The sequence below is a fragment of the Sus scrofa genome, chromosome X, assembly GCF_000003025.6.
Source record: "Sus scrofa isolate TJ Tabasco breed Duroc chromosome X, Sscrofa11.1, whole genome shotgun sequence".
Taxonomy (NCBI): Eukaryota; Metazoa; Chordata; class Mammalia; order Artiodactyla; family Suidae; genus Sus; species Sus scrofa.
The window spans coordinates 46,297,455-46,319,618 of record NC_010461.5 but is presented as its reverse complement, the minus strand read 5'-3'; the positions used below and the strand labels follow the sequence as shown (position 1 = coordinate 46,319,618).

Sequence of the window (22,164 nt, the reverse complement as noted above, 5' to 3'; positions counted from 1 at the left end):
TGGTCCCTGGCCTTCACTCAGTGGGTTAAGGATCTGATGTGGCTGTGGCTGTGGCATAGGCCCCAGCTGCAGCTCTGATTTGACCCCTGGCCCAGGAACTACCATATGCTGCAGGTGTGGCCATTAAAAAGAAAAATTAATGAATGGATGGATAGATAAATGAATAAATAAAGTTAATAGAACTGTAACTTAACTAACCTAGTAGCGGTTGCTATGGTAACATCTTTTAATTCTACTCTTTATTCCTTCCCATATATTTCTTTTGGTAGCTTCCATGCTGGCTTATAGAGTTTTGGTGATAGTAATGCTGTTCTAGCTATAAGGTTTTCATGGTGGATTCTTGCCTTCTAACAGAGCTCATTGGCTACTCACCAAAAATTAGCGAAATGTCATGTGGAAATGATTCTAATGAGACCTTTCAAGAACTACTTCTCCTTGATAAGAAAGACCTTTGAAATCTGAGTTAATAGATGTTGTACTTAATACTAGATTAGTCCCTGGAGATGAGTTTTAAATGCTCATAATTAGTAAAGTGTTGATTAACTTCTTTTGGTGGGTTTACTCATATGTAGTGTATAGTACGGGTGATGGCAGTATCATTCGGTATCATTGTCTATTATGTGGCAAACTGTAGTAGACACCAAAATTAATCAGATTCATTCCCTGCACCTTTGTCTAATAAGGGAGACACAATTATTGTAATATTAAGATAATACAACTATTGGAGTAGAGATGTACTGGGATAAGGTATAGTAGGCACATGATATGATACTATCTTAGCTTGCCTGGATGAAACAGGAAAGCATTTATAGAGGAGATGAGCATTTGAGCTGAGCTAGATTAAGTAAACATGTGCCATGCAGACATGTGGGAAAAAGAGGTAAAAGTATACGAGGCATGTTGGGAGAACTACTACTAGTACAATATTTCTGGAACATAAAATGTATAAGTAGAGGGAAATGACGGAAGATGTGTGAAGAGTTGGGAAAAGCCTCCCTGTTGTACTATACCCATAGAGCATATCTGAGACCTGAGTCATCTTAGCTATATGTCCTTCCACTGCAGTAGGAAGAGGGCATTTCATTTGTACTAGTGGCTTAAAGTGGTATCCTTTCCACCTAAGGCTTGATTTTGTCAATGTTCCAGTGTGGAATTGAACTAGTGTTTGGCTCTTTTTCAACAGCTTCAACTCCAGAGGAGTCTCGGGATGGGAAGAAAGATAAAGAAGGGGACCGGGCCTCTGAAGAAGGCAAGCAGAAAGGCAAGGGCAGCAAACCTTTAATGCCCACCTCCACTATTCTTCGTCTTCTGGCAGAGTTGGTGAGATCCTATGTTGGTATTGCTACTTTGATTGCCAACTACAGCTACACTGTGGGCCAGTCTGAGCTGATCAAAGAGGTAATAATTCTAATTCCTGCTTAAGATTTTATACTGTCATCATTTGAATACCTGCTATATATTGGATGCTTTGCTAGGAACCCATGCATGCTAGCACAGTGATGACAGAGCCAGAGGCCTCTTAAGACACATTAAAGAACTAGGCCTTTTTTTTTTTTCTATGATGCTAGCTAGGCCTGATTTTTTTCCATCAGGCTCATTTGCAGGGAATGAATTGATGTAATATAGGGGGTTTTTTGTTTGTGTTGTCTTTTAGAAAATCATTTGGTCTGCCTTATAGGGACTGCAAAAGGCAAGATTAGAGTCAGATCAGTTAGGACTCTGATATAGTAGTCTAGGTAATAAAGAACCTTGGTGAAGTTGGAAGGGAAAATGAGTGAGTTGAAGAGATGTTTTAAAGGTAGAGATGGACAAGATTTGGATGTGGAGCATGAAGATGAAATAAAGGACTCAGATGTTGCTTGTTTTGTGGGGGGGGGGGTTATTCCTTTTGGTAAAAGAAGAATTGGTTTAAAGAGAATATGTGGAATTTGAGTAGTATCTCGGGGACAGAATAAACCAAATACACAATATTGATATCTACTAGATGTACTCAACAGCTGGCAAAGACAGCTGATGTGGTAACAGTATTGGTTATAAACAGAATATAAGAAAAGCCTAAATGATGTTTATCAATAGAGTGTGGGAAAGAATGAAGTTATTTTTTATGTGTCTTGATATAGAATTATCTACAGGGTGGACTTTTTCAAGTGGGAGGGCACTTTAAGAAACCATATCATGGTCCCATTTATGTAAAATGGGTGCTCGAGGAGTTTTTTTTTTTTCATAAAGGGGACCTTGTTTTGGAGGTCACCATAATTATTTTTTGGTTAGTAAGCAGTAAAGGGTGTGTGTGAGAATGGAGCAGGAGCAGTAACGTTGCAGGCAAAGAATCTATGAAAGCAGCTACTGTTATTTTAAGCAATGTTTATCTTAATCCAAGCTCTAAAAATATATACAAAAATACACAACTCCAGTTAATTTTTCTTGGTGACTACCACCCTAAACAAAACATTAAACAAATCATTAGAAACTCCACAAAAGCTACCTCACTCATGCCTTTTGTGCATCTCTCCGTCCCCTTTGAGCTTCCATTATCTTGAGTTCATAAATTGGTTTTTACACTTATGCTGTGGAATCTTATGCTGTGTCCTCCTGTGTCTGGCTTTTGCTTAATATGTTTGCAAGCTTCATCTTTGTGTGTAGTTGTTTTATTTTCATTGCTATAACGACTTCCATCGTGTGACTGTAACACAGTCTTATCCATTCTTTATCTGATAGACAATTGGCTAGTTTTCCTTTTGGAAGTATTAAAAGTAGTGCTGCTACAGTCATTCTTATACATATCTTGGTAAACGTACATAAGTATTGCTGTTGGGTAGTATATGCCTAGGAAGAGAATTGCTGCTCTCTTCAGCTTTAGCAAGTGCTCAGTTTTCCAGAGCAGTTGTGTCGGTTTATATTATCACCAGCACAGCATATGGGAATTTGGATTATTTCACCTCCTTGCCAGTACTTGGTATTTTTCCTATTTCTCATTTTAGCCATTCAGGTTCATAGTGCTATTGCATTATGGTTAAAATGCCCCTGCCTTTATTGACCATTTGGATAGTCTTTTTTCCAAAGTGTCAAAAAGTCTTTTATTCTTGTTTTCTCCTGAGTTCTTCATATATCCTAGATGTAAGTCTTTTATGGAGTATGTATATTAAATATACATTAGACATTTATTTCAAAACTTAAACTCATTTATGCCAGTTGTAGTTATAATAGCATACTTGTGGAATAAGACATTTAATTGCATTTGAATAAGTATCTACTTTCATATATGTCAAATGACTGTTTACTAGCAATGAATACCCATAGATGCTTTACAGATACTATTGAAAATCTTCACCTGGGCACTGTAAGGTTGTTGGTATTGTTCCCCTAACAGAGAAAGGAGAAGGCTCAGAGACATTGTTAACTTGTCCAAGGCCACTCTGCAGAGTAGCAGGACTAGGATTAGAGCCAGGTCTCTAGTTTCATATCCAAATTCTTTATACTCAGTCACAATGCTTTCCCAAATTGCAAAGCTTTTAAAGTATACAATTGAGTGAGTGGCATTTTGTACGTTCACCGTTGTGTGTCTATCATCTCTAATTCCAAAATTTCTAGTGCATTTTTCATCCAAGATGTGTTTGAATGACAACAGAATTAAGTTTATTTCTAAGGTAAAGAATTATCAGGGTAGAAATCAATGTCAGAGGGGGAAAAAAGTCTGACTTATTTCCTTCCTTGTTATTGGGCCTTTCTTGCTATTTTAAGTAATCCTGCATTAAATATTTCTGCATATTCATATCTGTGACTGTGCTGTGTGATTCTTATTCAGCCCCTGCCAGTTTCTCACCTAGGACCCTGGGCACATTCTAAGTGTCAGTAAATGATTATAGCACTCAGTTAGGACTCAAGGTTTGAATCATCACCGTTGACCTAAGTTCTTTGTTCAAGCCACATTTCTTTAGGCCTCAGATTAATGAAGATTAATGAAGTGTAAACTTATAGTGAGAAATGAAAGGGAATTGGAAGCATAAACTCTAGATTTGCTCTCACTTAGCTTGCACCTTTAAGCCCTGATTTTCTTATCTGTAAAGTGGGCCTAATAATGATTGGGTGACTTTGGAGTTTCCATCGTGGCTCAGTGGTTAACGAATCCGACTAGGAACCATGAGGTTGCAGGTTCGATCCCTGGCCTTGCTCAGTGGGCTAAGGATCCAGCGTTGCCGTGAGCTGTGGTGTAGGTTGCAGACACGGCTCGGATCCCGAGTTGCTATGTATGACTCTGCCGTAGGCCAGTGGCTACAGCTCCGATTCAACCCCTAGCCTGGGAACCTCCATATGCCGTGGGTGCGGCCCCAGAAATGGCAAAAAGACGACCAAAAAAAAAAAAATGGGTGACTTCAAGGATCAGTTCTGTGTATGTGTGTACCTTGTTGATGTGCAAACAGTATGGCATAATTGTGCTTGTGAGTAAATGTCATGATTAATAACTTTTCAGGACTGCAGTGTGCTAGCTTTTGTTCTGGACCACCTCCTTCCACATACCCAGAATGCAGAAGACAAGGATACACCTGCCCTGGCCCGCCTATTCCTCGCAAGCCTGGCTGCCGCAGGGAGTGGCACAGATGCCCAGGTGGCCCTTGTGAATGAAGTAAAAGCAGCCCTGGGAAGGGCACTGGCTATGGCTGAGAGTACAGAGAAGCATGCCAGGTAAACTTCATGCCCAACTTAGTGCTGATAACCAGTATCATCCCCTAACTCCAGTCTTGGTCTATGGGATTCCTTGCACTTGAATGGGAGTTTTGGTCATACTGGCACTATACATTCTCTGGTTCTCTTAGATAGTTCTAGCGCTACAAAATTTTGAAAACACTGATGATACTTGGAGGAGGTAGGCAGATGGCTTAGAGAAAACAACGGGATGTTTTCATTATATTTCTAGGGTCTTCATGTGAGAAGTTGAGTTATATTCAACTTTACTTTTTAAAATTGTGTTTAAAGAAAATAAAGAATGCTTCCATCCAGGGAGTGAATTCTTACCTGTTTAGATGTTACTTCCAGAAGGAAGCACTTAAGGGCGCAGGAGGGTTATCCGAGGCAAGTTAGTGAAGATGTGACCTAAGAATAGGCTGTGTTCACATGATGGAGATGCTGAACTTCTCTCCCAGGCTTCAGGCAGTGATGTGTATCATCAGTACTATCATGGAGTCCTGCCCCTCCACCTCCAGCTTCTACAGCAGTGCCACAGCCAAGACCCAACACAATGGCATGAATAACATCATTCGACTCTTCCTGAAGAAGGGACTGGTTAATGACCTGGCCAGAGTACCTCACAGCCTGGACCTGTCCAGGTAATATCATTCCTGAGCTCTAGCCCCAGGCTTTTACCCTTTCTTTAATCATGCTGCATACTTCATTTGCTTAGTATTTCACATGCCCTCACCAGGTAATTAGTGAGCAGCCGGTATAATAGGAAAAGTTTGAGTGTAGGTGGGAACCTGAGTTCTTAGTATTGTGACTTTTAAGCAAAACACATTCTATTCTTTAGGCCTTAGTTTTCTTATTTGCTGGCAAACTGGGGAGTTCAACTGTATCAGTAATTTTTTTCCCAAGCTTCCCCCCTTTAATTAAAAGTAACCTTTTATTAAAAGAAAATTATATTGCAACAGTAACAAATACAGATGAACAAAAATAGACACTATTCCTATCACTCAGATACCACTATTATTTTACTGTATATAGGTATGCAGTGGTTTTCCTCACATACATATTGTATGTTTTACTAAAATGATCATGTATGTGCTATTGTATAACCTGGGTTGGGAGTTTTTTGTTGTTGGTTTGGGTTGTTTTTTGTTTTTAATGTGAGTTTTGTTTGAGGACTTGTTTATTTTTGATTTGGGGAGTTGTTACCGTTTGGAGGGTTTTTTTGTTTGTTTTCTGTTACTCATCTCTGCCTTTCTGTGTAAGTAAATTTTCATCCTGTCTAATGCCCAAATCCATATTCATAATTTTTGTTCAAACCAGAATCCAATTATGGACCTTATATTGCATCTGGTTATATCCTCTGAGTCTCTGTTATTCTAACACAGATCCTTAATTTTTTTTAAATCTTCATTTTATTGCTGTTTTTCATGACACTATCTGGTTGAAGTGGCCAGTTCTTGTTCTCCAGAATGTTTTTTTGAGATTTGGTCCACTTTGTTTCATGCAGTGCAATTTAACATGTTCCTTTACTCCCTATATGCTGTAGACTTAGAGGTAGAGGCTTAACAGAGCAATTTAAACATTATTGGCTAAGATATATCATAGATGATGTACATCTCATATTGTGTCACGGGGAGATACATCTCTTTGAACTAATCATGGTAAGGTTAACCACTAGGGAAGAGTTATAATTATCATTGTACTGTTAAATTTTCCCCCGTCTTACTAGAAAATAAACTATATTATTACTTTGGACTCTAGTTCAACTATATATCAACTGTATACCTAATTAATGGTCTTAACACCAGTTGATAATCCTTGCCTGTGTCTTTTAATTTCCTAGAGGGTCATCAGTGCAACTTGCTAATTTCTGTCATTCCTTCTACATTACTAGCTGCTATTTTTCTGTGATTATAGCTCCAGTTCAAGAGGGAAAATCTGTCCCTCCTTTTTTTAATTTATTTATTTTTGTCCCTTTTTTTTTTTTCTGGTCTTTTTAGGGTAACACCCACGGCATATGGAGGTTCCCAGGCTAGGGGTCCAACTGGAGCTACAGCAGTGCCAGATCCTTAACCCACTGAGCGAGGCCAGGAATCGAACCCGCAACCTCATGGTTCCTAGTCAGATTTGTTTCCTATGTGCCACAACAGGAACTCTCAGTTCCTACTTTTAAAAGGCAAGATAAAGACCTCATTTTTTCCCTTTAGTCCCCAGTTTTCAGAGTAAAGTCAAAAATGGGTTCAACAGTCTCCTCAAATGCCAGCTCTGGCTTTCTGTTTTCTGTGGAGAAAGAAAACAGAACATTATGGAGTCATGAATTTTCCTTGAATTTTAAAATCTGGCTGAATTACCTAGATCATTATAGTCATTCTCCTTTTCATGCTCTTTTTCATTACATCTTTTGGCTTTATGGGGCTTCTTAAAGCTGACTTTTTTGTCCTTTTAATACAACCTCATCGATTTTTTTAAAACATCTAAAAATTTTGAGCTCATAGTAGTGTAATGAGCATTGTATGTCTCACCTAGACTAAACAGTACTGAGTATTCTGTCCTATGTGCTTTAGTTCCCCCTTCTCCTCCTCTTTTCTGGAGCTAAATTGTTTGAAATTTGTTATAACAATGTGATGCTTAACCTCTGTATACTTTTGCATGTGTCTCTTAAGAACAAACATTCCCATGTATTACATAGTTAGAATACCATCATTGCCTCTAAGAAATTTACCGTTAATATATTAGTACCCACCATATATTACATATTAATATATCCCCGATTACTCCAAGAGTGTCTATAACCTAGGGAAGAACGTGGTGATCCAGGATCCAGTGGGCATCACTCATTGCATTTGACTGTCGCATGTCTCATTTCTTGACATTTGACTGTTTTAAAGAATCCAAAAGGTTAAATGTTTTAGAGAACATCCCATAGTCTGTATTCGTCTAATTGCTTCCTATGGCTAGGTTCAGGGTAAACTTTTTTGACAAGAATACTATCTAGTGATGTTTGCCTCATCTGTGAGATGATCCTTTGAGTTCATGTGAAGATCACATGCATATCCTATGCCTGAAGATTTTCAACTCAGTAGTTTTAGCACTCATTATTGATCTTTGCCTAGATCGCTTACATTGCTGGTTGCAAAGTGATAGTTTTCTGATGCTCTCATTCCTTTTCATTAGCTGGTGTTCTTATATAATGAAGACCTCTTTCTGCCTGCTTTTGGTATCCCTGTGGTTGTAGAGTATATTTAATCTGTTATAATCCATTACCGTCATTATTCTTTTTGATGACCAAATTTGGCCTGTAGTGATGACCCCATTAATTTTTTTAAGCTTGCTTTTTTGCAGGCATTCTGGCATAAGGTGTCTCAGGCTCACCTTCTGATTAGCCTTGGTTCCTTTTAGCATGGATTTATATTTTTGTGTGGCCATCCATACCCATGGTATATGGAAGTTCCTAGTCCAGGGACCTAATCCTGTCTGTACCTGCCACCTACACTGCAGCTACGACAATGCCAGATCCTTTAACCCACTGTACCACAGCGGGAACTCCCTTAGCATGGATTTCTGTGCTCAGTTCATCTCTATATCTTCTTTTATCTCAGTCCCAACATGGCCAACACGGTCAATGCTGCTCTGAAGCCTTTGGAAACACTTTCCCGGATTGTGAACCAGCCCAGTAGCCTTTTTGGCAGCAAGAGTGCTTCAAGCAAGAGCAAGTCTGAGCAGGATGCCCAAGGAGCTGCTCAGGATTCTAATAGCAACCAGCAGGATCCAGGTAGGGAATAAGAGCCAATGGACTAGAAAGCTGGCTGGGTGGGCATAGTTATTTTATGGGCATGGCATCACAACTGTTCTGGCTTGGTATTGTTTCTCTGGGAACTTGCTGGCCTTCCACAGATCTGTCATAGTGGCGTGGGAATCTGCCCCACAAAGAATTCCTTAAAATTGCAGCCTTATTTGGCTCTCCTCACACGTAGCCTTGTCTTTTCCTTTGTCACCCATTCATTTATTCTCTGAGAACTTGCAAATTTTCCCAAGGAAGGGACCTTATTGTCTTCATGCTTGCCTCGTGGTGCCCCACTCATAGGCACCCTTTGATTATTTTGCTGGTTGGTTGATTGTTTCAGGCGAGCCTGGGGAAGCAGAAGTGCAGGAGGAGGATCATGATGTCACTCAGACAGAGGTGGCAGATGGGGATATCATGGATGGGGAGGCTGAAACCGACTCAGTGGTGATTGCTGGGCAGCCTGAGGTGCTCAGTTCACAAGAGATGCAGGTAGGGAGGCAGATCACCCAGCATACCCCTGTTGTGGCACTGAACCAAAACCCCAAAGTGTTGTGGGTGGGTGAGTACTTTAGATCCTTGCCTAAATGCTGTCTATTTTGAAGAGGAGCACAGATGATATGCTTAGTAGATGCTCAGCAAATGTGTTTCAATTGTATTAAATGAGGGGTGGGTTCAGGGCCTGGATGCCATGTGCTATGAAATGGAATAGATCCCAACAGGAAAACTTAGTCATGGCTGAAATGTTGATGTGGAAAGCTGGCCTGCGCCCTTTGGGCCCAGGGTCTTTGATTTACTTGGCTCTAGTCATTAATGGAAGCTCCTTAACATCACTGTTGCACCTATAGCACCAGCTCTCACTGGGGCATTCAAATGGCAGTCTTCTAAAGACCCTAAAGAAAGCGTTATAATTTCTGGAGCTGGTAGCAATAGTAAGAAACGGGGCCTATAGTCCTGAGCTGCTAGCTCTAAGGAGATCTGCATGTATTCCTGAACAGTATAAAGACTTAATCTGGTCTCAGATAACTGGGCGAACCTATTTGAAGGACAGTCTGAGTGTGGATTGGCAGCACGTGGTAGTTTCTGTGCTCTTAGCACCAAGTGTGTGGTGTTTATGTAATATCCTCTGTCACATATTATCCTAGAAATATATGCTCCCTTGCTGGCTTTTTTTAGGGTTTCAGTGCGAGCACAATGATAGACTTGTGTGCATCCATATATATGTTCTATTTCTCTCCAGGTTGAGAATGAGCTGGAGGACCTGATAGATGAGTTGCTTGAGAGGGATGGCGGATCTGGGAACAGTACAATTATAGGTGAGAGCCCCAGAACTGAGTATAGCCTCTTCCTTTGCCTCAGTCTCTCTTGGGAGGACCCTTTTTCTCATCATCTGCTTGCTCAGCTCTGCCTAAGGGCTCATAGCCAGCCTAGATTGCTGCTTGTCTTGATGTTGACAGTCTTACAGATGAGAAATTCACAAGCCATCTACAGACCTGTGGCTGGTCTGAAGCATTGCCTGTGTGGGAGGGGTGGAGGGGGTGGCCATCAGTATAGATAATACATCAGGCACATCAAGAGTGTTTATTCATGGAGGCCTAGAGGAGGCTATAGAGGCTGTAGGGTAAGAAGGCACTTAACTTTCAGTTCTTCAGTGAAATCCAGGGGCTTTCTGCCTCTGAGTCTCAGTAGTGTAAAAATAGTGATCATTCCCTTAAGGATAGCCCTTTTAACAACTCAAGAGGGAAAACAGCAAAGGTACTCTACTGTCACCTGGCTCCAAGGGTATGTGTTATTTGTTTTTTGTTTTTTGTTTTTTTTACTTTTATTGATGAAGGAAATCAAAGGAAAAACGGAAGTAGACATGTATTCCTAAATTTGACAAGGCTTTTTCACACCCATTTATCCTCCGTGGTTTCACATTAGTGGGATTGGCAGGGCAGATGTGATCATCCCATTTTACAGATGAGGAAACTGAGACTCAGACAGGTAAAGTGACTGGCCAAGCTCACCTAGCTAGTCAACAGCAGAGAACCCAGGTCTTCTCCCTCATCCAAAAAAAAAAAAAAATGGATATCTGCTGGGTGTACATAGCTACTTTAGGCGCACCCAATCTGGAAAGGGAAGTCCTCTGTTGTTCAGTGAAGGCTCTGCTCTGTAACCTTCAGTGAGCAGAAGTGGAGAGGATGAATCACAAGAGGACGTGCTGATGGATGAAGCTCCTTCCAACCTCAGCCAAGCTTCCACCTTGCAGGCCAACCGAGAAGGTGAGAGTGCCGAGGCCAGAAAGGCCTCCCTTCTTGCCCTGCACGTCTGACAGACACTACACTAGGGTTTTCCTGGAGGCAGCTGCCCACATGTGCAGAATAAGGAAGCATCTGTCTGCATGCGCTGACATACACCATCCACTTTATCCTCAGCCAGTTTTTCAAATAACATGTTACTACTGCTTGCCCAAAAGTTTGTCACTTCTTACTTGGTTCGCTTTCTTCTCACCCACCTGCTATCATCGCTACAGATTTCCCTCTTACCAACAGGATGCAGTCAGTAGCAAAGTAGGGCTGGAAAGGCAAGGGGGCACCAACAGACTTGGCCACGTCCTAGACCATGGCTCCTCAAGCACCACTGTACAGCCAGCCTCCACATTCAGCCACCCTTCTCAGCGTGTTGATGCATTGATTGGCACTCTCAGGAAATCAGGGCTGGCTCACTAAGTCTGTACATCACCCCAGATCTGGTTCTTCCTCTCCTAGAGTCAAATACCCCATTGCCTTCCCACTCAGTCTGCCGGCCTGCACAGTAGCCTGTTTTCTAGCTACTCAGTATAGTCCTCCAATGTGCTCCCTTTGTTTTAGATTCCATGAATATCCTGGACCCTGAGGATGAGGAGGAGCACACTCAGGAAGAGGACAGCAGTGGCAGTAACGAGGATGAGGATGATAGTCAGGATGAAGAGGAGGAGGAGGAGGAAGATGAGGAAGATGATCAGGTGAGGGGGGACTGTGTTTGGGTGGTTCAGACAACCTCTTCCATGGGAACACAGCTGGAGAAAACCAACAGTCTGGGTTGCTAGCCTCAGCGCCTCCCTCCCTCATGTGCAAATGTGGCCATGACACCAGACTTCAGAAAATCCTTACCTCCAGCAATTCTCCATCTCCTATTTTCCCCTTAAGGAGGATGATGAAGGTGAAGAGGGAGATGAAGACGATGACGACGATGGCTCTGAAATGGAATTGGATGAGGATTACCCTGATATGAACGCTTCTCCCTTGGTCCGATTTGAGCGCTTTGACCGGGAGGATGATCTCATCATTGAGTTTGACAACATGTTCTCCAGTGCTAGTAAGATACAGGGGCTCAGCTGGGTTTTATCTCTTGATTCTTACACCCTGAACCAGAGCAGCTATCAATCTGATACAGAAAGCACTTCTTTTCCTATGCTGACTTTCTGGGGCAAGGGATATCTGAATCCATCTTTCTCAATAAGTATAAACCTAGAAGAAGGAATTATGAGAGGCTGCTTTTGTTCTCTCCACTTCAGTAAACAGGCAGCCATTTTAGAGCCTGGACAACTTGATGATACTCTTGAATTTTTTTAAAAAGTGAGACCAAGGCTGACTGCATCAGGCACCCATGTGCACGCTACAGTGATAGGGAAATTACTAATCCTAATGTCTGTAGCAGTGGATCTTGAGAGTTTGGATGGACACCTTTGAGCTTGGCATTGGAGAGTAGATTTAAACACATTCACTCTGTTCATCAAGGATGCATCTTTTCGGAGGAGAGAGAGAATCTTCCCTCCTCCCCCATCAACATCAGAATTGCCTTTTTAGCATCGAGTTCTTAAGCTGTCTTGAGAAGGCAGGTCTTTACCCTCAGATCACAAGTACAACATAGTAGAAAACACTGAACTGTTCTGGTCTGTTGTCTTGGCCAAGTAGTCTCTTACCTCTTTGAGCCTCAGTTTGTCACCTGTAAATTAAAAATGTAAAAAGAAAAATGGGGTGGATTACATTATTTTCAAGATAGTTTTTATTCTGTGATTTTCTTTGCGTTTTTATGATTTCCATCAATCTTTCTTACTAAGTTGAGCCTCTGTCCATTCAGCAAATTGAACAAATAGTTGAGGAGTGCCTACCAGGGATACAGCAGTCCTTTTCCTTCGTAAGAGCTTATAGTCTGTTAGGAATTAGGAGTAAGCAGGCATTACATTGTAGTTTGGTAAGAAAGCAGAGAATAAAGGGTTTTTATGCCAATTTGTAGAATCAGAAGGAGTGATATCTAGGCTAAGATCAAAAGAACAGGTGAAAAAGGGGGAGAGGAGCCTCAAGGCCGAGAGAACAGCATGTTTCTTAGGGGCCTACAGGTATCACTGTGGCTTAGTGTAGAGAATGGATTGGGAAAAGGTACTATTTAGCAGTCTGTTACAGTATCTAGGTGAGAGGTAGTGGCATAAGTTATGATAGTGTCAGTGGTTGTAGATGAAATGTGGGAATGAGGGAGAAAGGACAAAGCTCAGGTTTCCGTGTGAGGAAGTAAGGCCCAGGAGACATGGTTCTGCTTGAACAACCATGGAAGAAATTTCTTTTTGGCACTGACCTCTTTGCATATTGTCCTTGCAGCAGACATCCCCCCATCCCCAGGAAATATCCCTACCACCCACCCACTGATGGTACGCCATGCAGACCACAGTTCCCTGACACTGGGCAGTGGCTCCTCTACAACGCGTCTTACCCAGGGCATCGGACGCAGTCAGAGGACCCTGAGGCAGCTGACAGCCAATACAGGCCATACCATTCACGTTCACTACCCTGGGAATCGCCAGCCCAATCCTCCTCTTATACTCCAGAGGTGAGTCACAAGAAAGATTGTTGGACTTACTGAGTTTCAGTATTGTCTGGACCTGGGAGGATAATGCTCCCATCACACACACAAATGTTTTAGTCCTGTTTCTTTGTGAATTATATGTGCATATTTTAGGGGAACACCAGATTGTATAACATGTTCTTTTGCTTAAGTGCTCCATGTATACATTCAGCAAATCATTAATTGTCTCATATGCCAAGCACATAGCACTTAAAGATAGAGACAAGACAGGATCTTTGCCCTTGGGCTTAGAGTTTCCCCACTAAAAAGAAACATTGTAGAAGTGAAAGAAAAAAATAAAGGTGTCAGAGTGGTCAATATACAGATTATAGTAGGTGTACAAGAAAGGTATTATACTCTAATGCAGTACCTGGCATTCATTATCAGTGACATCGATCTAGGAACTATGGAGAAATTTGCAACCTCAGCCAAAAAGAAGTTTCAAACTAATGGAGTGGTTAGAAACATAAGACTTACATACAATATGATCAGGTCCATGATAGTCTTATGCATTTCCTAGAGAATACAGGAAGGATCTCACAGTAACAGGTTGCAGGGCTCTTATAAATGTTCAGTGACCATGGCATCCCACCATTACCCTACAGGTTGCTTGGTCCCTCTGCTGCTGCTGATATCCTTCAGCTAAGCAGCAGCCTTCCCCTTCAAAGCCGGGGCCGGGCCCGCCTCCTAGTGGGCAACGATGACGTCCACATCATCGCCCGATCTGATGATGAACTACTGGATGACTTTTTCCATGATCAGAGCACAGCTACCAGCCAAGCAGGCAAGTTTATGTGGTGAAAGAGAGGGTAATGTTTGTCGGGTTGTTTTTCCCTTCTGAGGGAAAGCAAAACAGTATCTACCCTGCCTAGAGAAACCCCATTTTATAGGAGCCAGAACCATTCAGTGACTTGAGACCAAGGGCAATAATAAAACTATTATATCTGGATACCTATGGTGTGCCAAACTTTGTGATAGACCTTGGGTCCTGTTAGGGAAGTACTGCAATTTTTGGATTCATTGATATTTGATAAGGTAGAGTCTCACTTTCCTTTGTTCCTCTACAGGGACCCTATCCAGCATCCCCACAGCTCTGACCCGTTGGACAGAGGAATGCAAAGTTCTTGATGCTGAGAGCATGCATGACTGTGTTTCAGGTGTGTGGCAGCTTGCTTATCAAGGCAGTAGTGAGTCTTCCAGGGCTGGGACAGTTGTGTGGAAAATTGTTTCCCTGGTTCTTTGTGGCCATAAGCTCTGCCTCTTGGCTTTCTCCCCCACCTCCCCTGAGTAACCTCTGATCCTTGCTTCTTTGGTCCAGTTGTTAAAGTGCCCATTGTCAATCACCTGGAATTCCTGAGGGATGAGGAGCTGGAAGAAAGGCGGGAGAAACGCAGGAAACAGCTAGCTGAGGAAGAAACAAAGATAACCGACAAAGGCAAAGAAGATAAGGAGAACAGGGATCAGAGTGCACAGGTGATTCCCAAGAGCTGAGAGTATTCTTATTTGGCTATGTCAGCCTTAACTTTACCTCAGTTTTGGCATACACATGGCATCAAGAGTCACCGAAGAGTCCAGGACATTCACGTTGAACCTGAGAGATATCCCATTCCAAATTCACTGTACAATTGCATGGTTTTTAGGCAAAGAAATTCAAACCCGGAGGATGGGGGAATTACTTCTCCAGTGTTTTGCAGGGGGAAATGAGCCAGACCAAGAGCGCCTCCTAACTCACCAATTACACTATGTAGCTTCTACTTTCACTGACTACTGGTGGACTAGAAGAATGACCTTGACTAAGCCCATGCTCTTGGTGTTTCACTCCCATTTCTCTCAGTGGATTGCCTTGCCAAGTATTGGGGATACCTTACCAATATGATACCATTCCAACATTTGAATTAGTTGGGCTAGGCTTCAGATCAGAGAAAATGTTCCTACCCGGAACGTCACATGTCATTTTCTAGGGCTCAATTTGTGAAATCTCTAACATGATTTTGTTTTTTCTGAAACCTCTGGAACTTCGAACGATATAGCATTAAAATATACAAAGTAAATGCTGATAGAAATACAAGGAAATTAGGAGTTCCCACTGTAGCGCAGTGGGTTAAGAATCTGACTGAAGCAGCTCGGGTCCAATCCCTGGCCTGGTGCAGTGAGTTAAAGGATCTGGCATTACTGCAGCTGTGACATAGGTTGTAGCTGTGGCTTGGATTCAGTCCCTGGCCCAGGAACTTCCATATTGCCACAGATGTGACCATATTAAAGAAAGAAATACAAAGAAATTAAAAGACTAAAGTTGAAAGATTTTATTAAACCACATTCAACACTCAGGGTAGCAGATAGATTTTAAAGGATATTGAAATGTTCAATTGTGATAAACTTGATCTAACAAATACTTTTGTATAGAACTTTTACCTAATAGCTAATAACATTGTTTCAAACACATGAAAAAGGATAGGAAATAAGCAAACCTGACATGTGATTGAAAAGTGTACATCATGAACCCAAGGAAGGGAAATAGATATCATAGATGAAACTTTTTTTTAAGAAATTGTTGCTGGTCTCAATGATGATTTTCAGGTCATGTACCATGCCCAAGCCTAACTCTAACATAGTTTTAATTATCCTTTCCTCTCACTGTTCAGCTCCCTGGCTCTTTCCCCCTTGTTCCCAAGCCATCCTTGAACATTTTTAGATATATTTGCATGTTAAAGTGCTCATCTTCCATCTAGGTCATATGTGGGAGATGATGACTATTACAGTTGACCTCTAACTCATGTGCTTTCAAAGTCCCACATTGGTCTGTCCCTTTTCTTTGCAGTGCACTGCATCTAAGACAAATGACTCCACTGAACAGAACCTCTCAGGTAACTCTCCCTCCCTTCTCTTTTTCTTGCTAATTGGTTGGTTCTTTATCCTGACCCTTCCAAGTAGCTGGCCTAAGTGGGCTGAAGATGAACACTAGTGCTCTGTGGGATGAGGTAGTAGATTGTATAGTTTTAGGGTCATACCCCATCTTGGAGATAACTATACAGTCTACTGTCTTTCCCACGGTAGTACACTTCCCCTCCGACGTGCTCTGTTTAGGTTCTCGTTCTGATTATGCTGTGCTGTGTTCTAGCATATGTAGCAAGGCCATGGGTCCTGTCCCCTTTTGTGACTATCATGGTGTGGTCTTCCATGAGAGTGCCTGATGACAGTGGTTCCTAAATACCAGTCCTCAGTGGCAATAAACAGAACAAGGGAGGTTTGATGAGTTTTTCAGAAAGCTGAATTTGCTCAATTTAAAAAACCATTATAAATTATGAAGATTGTGTATTTCCTACTTCTTTGGTATCAAATATTTTTAATAAGTGATATTAATGGGATATTTTTCTTACTTGGCTAAAATAAAAGTTGGTTATTTTTTCTTTTTATATAAGATTTCATTGGGTCTGTGGAATCTAAAAGTCTAGGAATATTGTCTTGAACAGTCTGCTTCGAGGGAAGACAGCTCTGTGGGCTAAATGGTATTACTACTATATGCTCTCTTTTCCTCCGTCTAATCTTCCTAATGTCAGCACCATTTTGTAATTCTAACAACTGATCCATGTAGTATTATATGTCTCCTCCACCCCTATTTCCTCAATTTTCTTCTCCTTCCCTATATCTTCTGTCTCCTTTGGCACTTGAGTTGGGAAATGATTCTACCAAACCCTACACAATGTTTTTTTAAAGCAGTGAAACAGGTTAGGTGTCCTGGTGGCCATGAATCTAGCAAAAGGTCTTTGAAATGGCCTGTCGTCAGGTAAAATGGCTCTTTGCCTCCTGCCCTTCTAGAGGATTCTGCTCATGCCGGGGTGAGGTAGTAAGTTGTATTGTTGTGGGGTAGGGATTTTAGGCCCCAATTAGAAGATAACTATACAACTTACTACTTTCCCTGGGGTGTAGCATGTTCACATTTAACCTTGATACCGCTGCCTCCATCAGAGGTTTAGATGTTCCTTGGATAGTCAGGACTGCAAGACAAGGGAGGTGGAAGGGGACAGGTAATATTTAAGGTGAGGCAAATATTAGAGTGACTTGAACTCTCCCCCTTCTACCTGGGGCACAGAAATGATTTAATTCTTAGAATCTACAAGGAGTCACATCTTCAGTTCAGGGACTAAGATAGCACTGCGCCTTAGCCCTCATCCTGAGTATACTAGACCAGCCACAAGCTGATCCTAGAAGCACTTGGTGGTTGAGGGGACTCTTGCATCACTGAGTGGGATACTTGTCATGCCACATGTGCTGATTGAATGACAACCCCATTGTCTTTCTTTCCGAGAAAGATGGGACTCCCATGCCTGACAGCTACCCAACAACCCCATCTTCAACTGATGCAGCTACATCTGAGCCCAAGGAGACCCTTGTAACTCTGCAGCCCTCACAACAGCAACCAACACTCCCACCCCCACCAGCCTTGGGAGAGATTCCTCAAGAGCTGCAGTCCCCAACTGGAGAAGGGGGGAGCTCTACACAACTATTGATGCCTGTAGAGCCAGAAGAATTGGGTCCCACAAGGCCAAGTGGAGAAGCGGAAACAACTCAGATGGAACTATCTCCTGCTCCCACTATAAGTGAGTAGAATTTCAGGGTTTGGGGCTGGAGGTATAAAACAGGAGGGAAGAATGGACATCTTGGTGGTTTATCTTTACTCTCTTACCTTAGAGGAATAATAGAAGCTTAAGCCCTCATAGTAGGATCTCATCTTGCACATTACCATTTTAGCTAAAGTCGACGTTTCTTTTTGTACTCATGTGATTATACATCTGAGTATCTTAATGATACTAGTAATGATGCCAACAGTTTGAGGTAGTTGCTCTGTTCCTGGCTATCATGCCATGCTTATTTAAAAAACAATCCTCCAGGAGTTCCTTTTTAGCACAGAGGGTTAAAGATGCAGCGACTTCAGTCCTTGGCCTGGGAACTTCCACATGCTGCGAGGCATGGCCAAAAAAAAAAAAAATCCTCCGAAGTAGAGGGTGTTATCTCCATGAACAAACTGAAACTCAGAAGTGAAATAATTAGCCCAAGATCACTCAGTAAGTGGTTGAGCTGTGATTAAAATTCAGATCTAGGAGTTCCCGTCGTGGCGCAGCAGTTAACGAATCCGACTAGGAACCATGAGGTTGCGGGTTCGATCCCTGCCCTAGTGGGTTAACGATCCAGCGTTGCCGTGAGCTGTGGTGTAGGTTGCAGATGCGGCTCGGATCCTGCGTTGCTGTGGCTCTGGCGTAGGCTGGCAGCTATAGCTCTGATTCGACCCCTAGCCTGGGAACCTCCATATGCCACGGAAGCGGCCCAAGAAATGGCAAAAAAAAAAAAAAAAATTCAGGTCTATATAACTCCGAAGCTTGCTTTCCTTCAACATTTCCAGGAATGGCAAGCACATGACCATACATAGAGCAGCTCTCCCATCCTGACCAACACCATTTATCTCATGGCACTATTTCCACTAGTTTGAAATGGGGCCTCAAAGTTCTTCTCAGCACTGTTCCAACAGGGTCAACTGAAGCCTATTTGCTATCGCCATTCTGTATTATACTGCCTGTGACATGCTCTGGAGAAACCTTAAGGTGTAGGGGTTTTTTCCTTCAGGGAACCTTGTTTGTTTAGATAGGCAGAACCAAAGGACATATGCAAGTGGTGCCTGCAGGGAATTTGGAAGTGACAGGATCCCTTACCTCAGTGCCTAGAGAAGTACTTCACATGCATGCCTGGAACACTATAGATGTTCAAGAGATGATAGAAAGGACTTAAGCTGAGTCCTTTAAAAGCAAATGAAGTTGAGGGGGGAGCATCAGACCAGCGTGAAATGAAGGTGAAGAAGTGAGAAGTCTGTCTGGCTGCTTCTTAATTCAGCCCCCTCTTCGAGGCAGAGATCTAACTTCTCCATGTGACTTCCTCCTAGCCTCTCTTTCCCCAGAGAGAGCTGAAGATTCTGATGCTCTGACAGCTGTCAGCAGTCAACTGGAAGGCTCTCCTATGGACACCAGCAGCCTGGCTTCCTGCACCCTGGAGGAGGCTGTGGGTGACACCTCAGCAGCTGGCAGTTCTGAGCAGCCCACAGCTGGCAGCTCCACTCCTGGGGATGCCCCACCAGTTGTGCCAGATGTACAAGGCAGGGGTGATGGGTCAGGGGAACCTACCCAGCCCCCTGAGGACAGGTGAGCTCTGTGTGAGTAAGAGGAGGGCAGGATGTGTTGGCGGGTACATCAAGCCACATTCGTACATGTTAACTAATGCACATGCTTTGTATACTGGGGAAGTCAACTTGGCTTCTGTGAGAAAAGGGGTAATAAGTAGGAAACTGTGCCCAAGAAATAGCAACAACAACAACAAAAGACAAAAAAAAAAAAAAAGGAGTTCCCGTCGTGGTGCAGTGGTTAACGAATCCGACTAGGAACCATGAGGTTGCGGGTTCGGTCCCTGCCCTCGCGCAGTGGGTTAACGATCCGGCGTTGCCGTGAGCTGTGGTTTAGGTTGCAGACATGGCTCGGATCCTGCGTTGCTGTGGCTCTGGCGTAGGCTGGTGGCTACAGCTCTGATTCAAGCCCTAGCCTGGGAACCTCCATATGCCGCAGGAGCAACCCAAGAAATAGCAACAACAACAACAAAAGACAAAAAATAAAATAAGTAGGAAAATGTAATACAGAGAACAACCTGAAAATGATTTCCTTCAGCTCTCCCCCTGCATCCTCTGAGAGTTCTTCCACCAGAGATTCTGCTGTGGCCATTTCTGGAGCAGATTCCCGGGGAATCCTAGAAGAGCCACTGCCTTCAACAAGCAGTGAAGAAGAAGATCCTCTTGCAGGTGAGTTGCATGTATGCTCAGGCCATCTTAGCTTAGGAATGCCCACCAGTCAAACTGTTCAAACCAGACAGAGGGCAGCATATATATGGGAGGAGGATCTGTAGTAAGGGGATGTTGACACTGCACAGTGGAATGAGCCAAAGCCTTTGGAGTCATCCTCACTCTCCCACCACCTTTTAGGATCTGGAGCCATTATTCAGCATCTTGATCCTCATTGATACTGAGACGGTAATAATAGCTACATGGTGGGGTCTTGTTGAAGGTTAAGTGACAGTGCACACAGAGAACCTGGCACATAACAAGAGCTGTTCTGAGCCTAGAGAAAGGGTGGGTAGGCCTTCTCTCTGTGTTCTGTATTATTGGCTTGTAGTAAGAACAGACAAAGGTGGTTTCCCCCAAAACAAGGCCATGGGTTTCTTTCATCCAAGTATGTTTTAGGCATCAGTAAAATTGAGAAGTCCCTTCACATCTTGCATCTTCCCTTAGGTATCAGTCTCCCCGAGGGTGTAGACCCCTCTTTTCTGGCTGCTCTGCCTGATGACATCCGCCGAGAAGTCCTGCAGAACCAGCTGGGCATTCGTCCTCCAACACGGACTGCCCCCTCAACAAATAGCTCAGCTCCTGCAGTGGTGGGGAATCCTGGTGTGACTGAAGTGAGCCCTGAGTTCCTGGCTGCCCTGCCTCCAGCCATCCAGGAAGAAGTATGTGAGCGGGGGGCTGGTGGGACCAGGCTGCCTAGCCATAGGTATGCCCCCATTGACTCCTCCTGCTCCATAGGTGCTGGCACAGCAGAGAGCTGAGCAACAGCGAAGAGAACTGGCACAGAATGCCAGCTCGGACACCCCCATGGACCCTGTGACCTTCATCCAGACTCTGCCCTCAGACCTGCGCCGTAGTGTCCTAGAGGACATGGAGGACAGTGTGTTGGCCGTGATGCCACCTGACATTGCAGCCGAGGCCCAAGCCCTGAGGCGAGAGCAGGAAGCCCGGCAGAGGCAGCTCATGCACGAGCGGCTCTTTGGGCACAGCAGCACCTCTGCACTCTCTGCCATTCTCCGAAGCCCGGGTACAGAGGGAGACAAGTGGGAGGGCTCTGGAATGTCTAGCTTTAGCCACATGAGACACTTTCCTTTTGTATTACCTGGATGTAGTGCAGTACACATGCCCTGCCCAATTTTAGTTTCGTTTTTTTTTTCCTTCCAGCTTTCACCAGTCGCCTAAGTGGCAACCGTGGGGTCCAGTACACTCGCCTTGCTGTGCAGAGAGGTGGCACCTTCCAGATGGGGGGTAGCAGCAGTCATAACAGGTACTATTGCCTGTCCTTGTTCACCTTGCCATACCACCTCTCATGTCTGCTACTAGTCTAATTCCTTTTATTTATAGGTGGAGAGGCTGGATATCTCTCTAGAATGTTTGCTTGAATGAATGGGGGGAAGCCAGATCTTTGGACTCCCCCTTCAGAAAGCCACACTTTTGGGTTAGTGTAGCTACTGTAGACCATAATCCCAAAGTAAGGTAGCAGGCAGTAGCTGTGGTTACAGCAAGAAAAGCCACCTGCCTCCCATGCACATAGGAGAAGAGTGAGCTGCTTGCCTTGAGAATATAACATCTAGGCTGCAGAAGTAGAGAATTTATTACTAACCAGGCCAGAGTGGACCATGCCAAAATGTGAAGGGAGTAATCACTCTATACAGCAGGCAATCTCCTGGTAGTCTAAAGAAGGCTGAAATAAGCATTATCTCCTAAGACTCTAGGGACAGTCCAATTTTAACAGTTGATGATACAGACTTAGGCTGGAATGTGTGATGTAGGGCAAGTCAGTTAACCTATCTGAGCCTCTTGCTCTTCCTTTCACAATTGGGTTCTCTAATCTTTACAGTAGCCCTGTGAGGAAGCTGTTATACATGTTGTAAAGTGACTGGTACGTAGTAAGCACTCGAGGGGGCAACTCTTGTTACCATTTAGAGTCCTTGGACTGGACACCCTCCCTTCTTGAGATTCCTGG

The 22,164-nt window shown here is 43.3% G+C and overlaps 1 protein-coding gene and 2 non-coding genes across 18 annotated transcripts in view; all 3 read left to right on the top strand.

Moving 5' to 3' along the window:
* HUWE1 (HECT, UBA and WWE domain containing 1, E3 ubiquitin protein ligase) overlaps window positions 1-22,164 on the top strand; it is a 162,358-nt gene that overhangs the window by 124,697 nt on the left and 15,497 nt on the right. For 11 of the 16 annotated variants that reach the window (XM_013986152.2, XM_005673652.3, XM_021080182.1 and 8 more), the window contains 20 exons: window positions 1,184-1,398; window positions 4,472-4,683; window positions 5,142-5,324; window positions 8,280-8,452; window positions 8,805-8,953; window positions 9,702-9,777; window positions 10,627-10,725; window positions 11,314-11,447; window positions 11,632-11,800; window positions 13,081-13,309; window positions 13,930-14,108; window positions 14,392-14,481; window positions 14,643-14,797; window positions 16,143-16,188; window positions 17,635-17,922; window positions 19,257-19,512; window positions 20,029-20,159; window positions 20,646-20,860; window positions 20,937-21,225; window positions 21,363-21,465. In XM_013986152.2, coding sequence (XP_013841606.1) covers window positions 1,184-1,398; window positions 4,472-4,683; window positions 5,142-5,324; window positions 8,280-8,452; window positions 8,805-8,953; window positions 9,702-9,777; window positions 10,627-10,725; window positions 11,314-11,447; window positions 11,632-11,800; window positions 13,081-13,309; window positions 13,930-14,108; window positions 14,392-14,481; window positions 14,643-14,797; window positions 16,143-16,188; window positions 17,635-17,922; window positions 19,257-19,512; window positions 20,029-20,159; window positions 20,646-20,860; window positions 20,937-21,225; window positions 21,363-21,465 — 3,391 coding nt within the window. The remainder of the gene's footprint in view (window positions 1-1,183; window positions 1,399-4,471; window positions 4,684-5,141; window positions 5,325-8,279; window positions 8,453-8,804; window positions 8,954-9,701; window positions 9,778-10,626; window positions 10,726-11,313; window positions 11,448-11,631; window positions 11,801-13,080; window positions 13,310-13,929; window positions 14,109-14,391; window positions 14,482-14,642; window positions 14,798-16,142; window positions 16,189-17,634; window positions 17,923-19,256; window positions 19,513-20,028; window positions 20,160-20,645; window positions 20,861-20,936; window positions 21,226-21,362; window positions 21,466-22,164) is intronic. The other 5 variants (XM_021080185.1, XM_013986157.2, XM_021080186.1 and 2 more) reach the window with 3 other exon arrangements.
* On the top strand, window positions 16,292-16,374 carry MIRLET7F-1 (microRNA let-7f-1). The gene has a single exon (NR_038500.1). It is a non-coding gene; the product is annotated as a microRNA let-7f-1 (primary transcript).
* MIR98 (microRNA 98) lies at window positions 17,159-17,238 on the top strand. The gene has a single exon (NR_038546.1). It is a non-coding gene; the product is annotated as a microRNA 98 (primary transcript).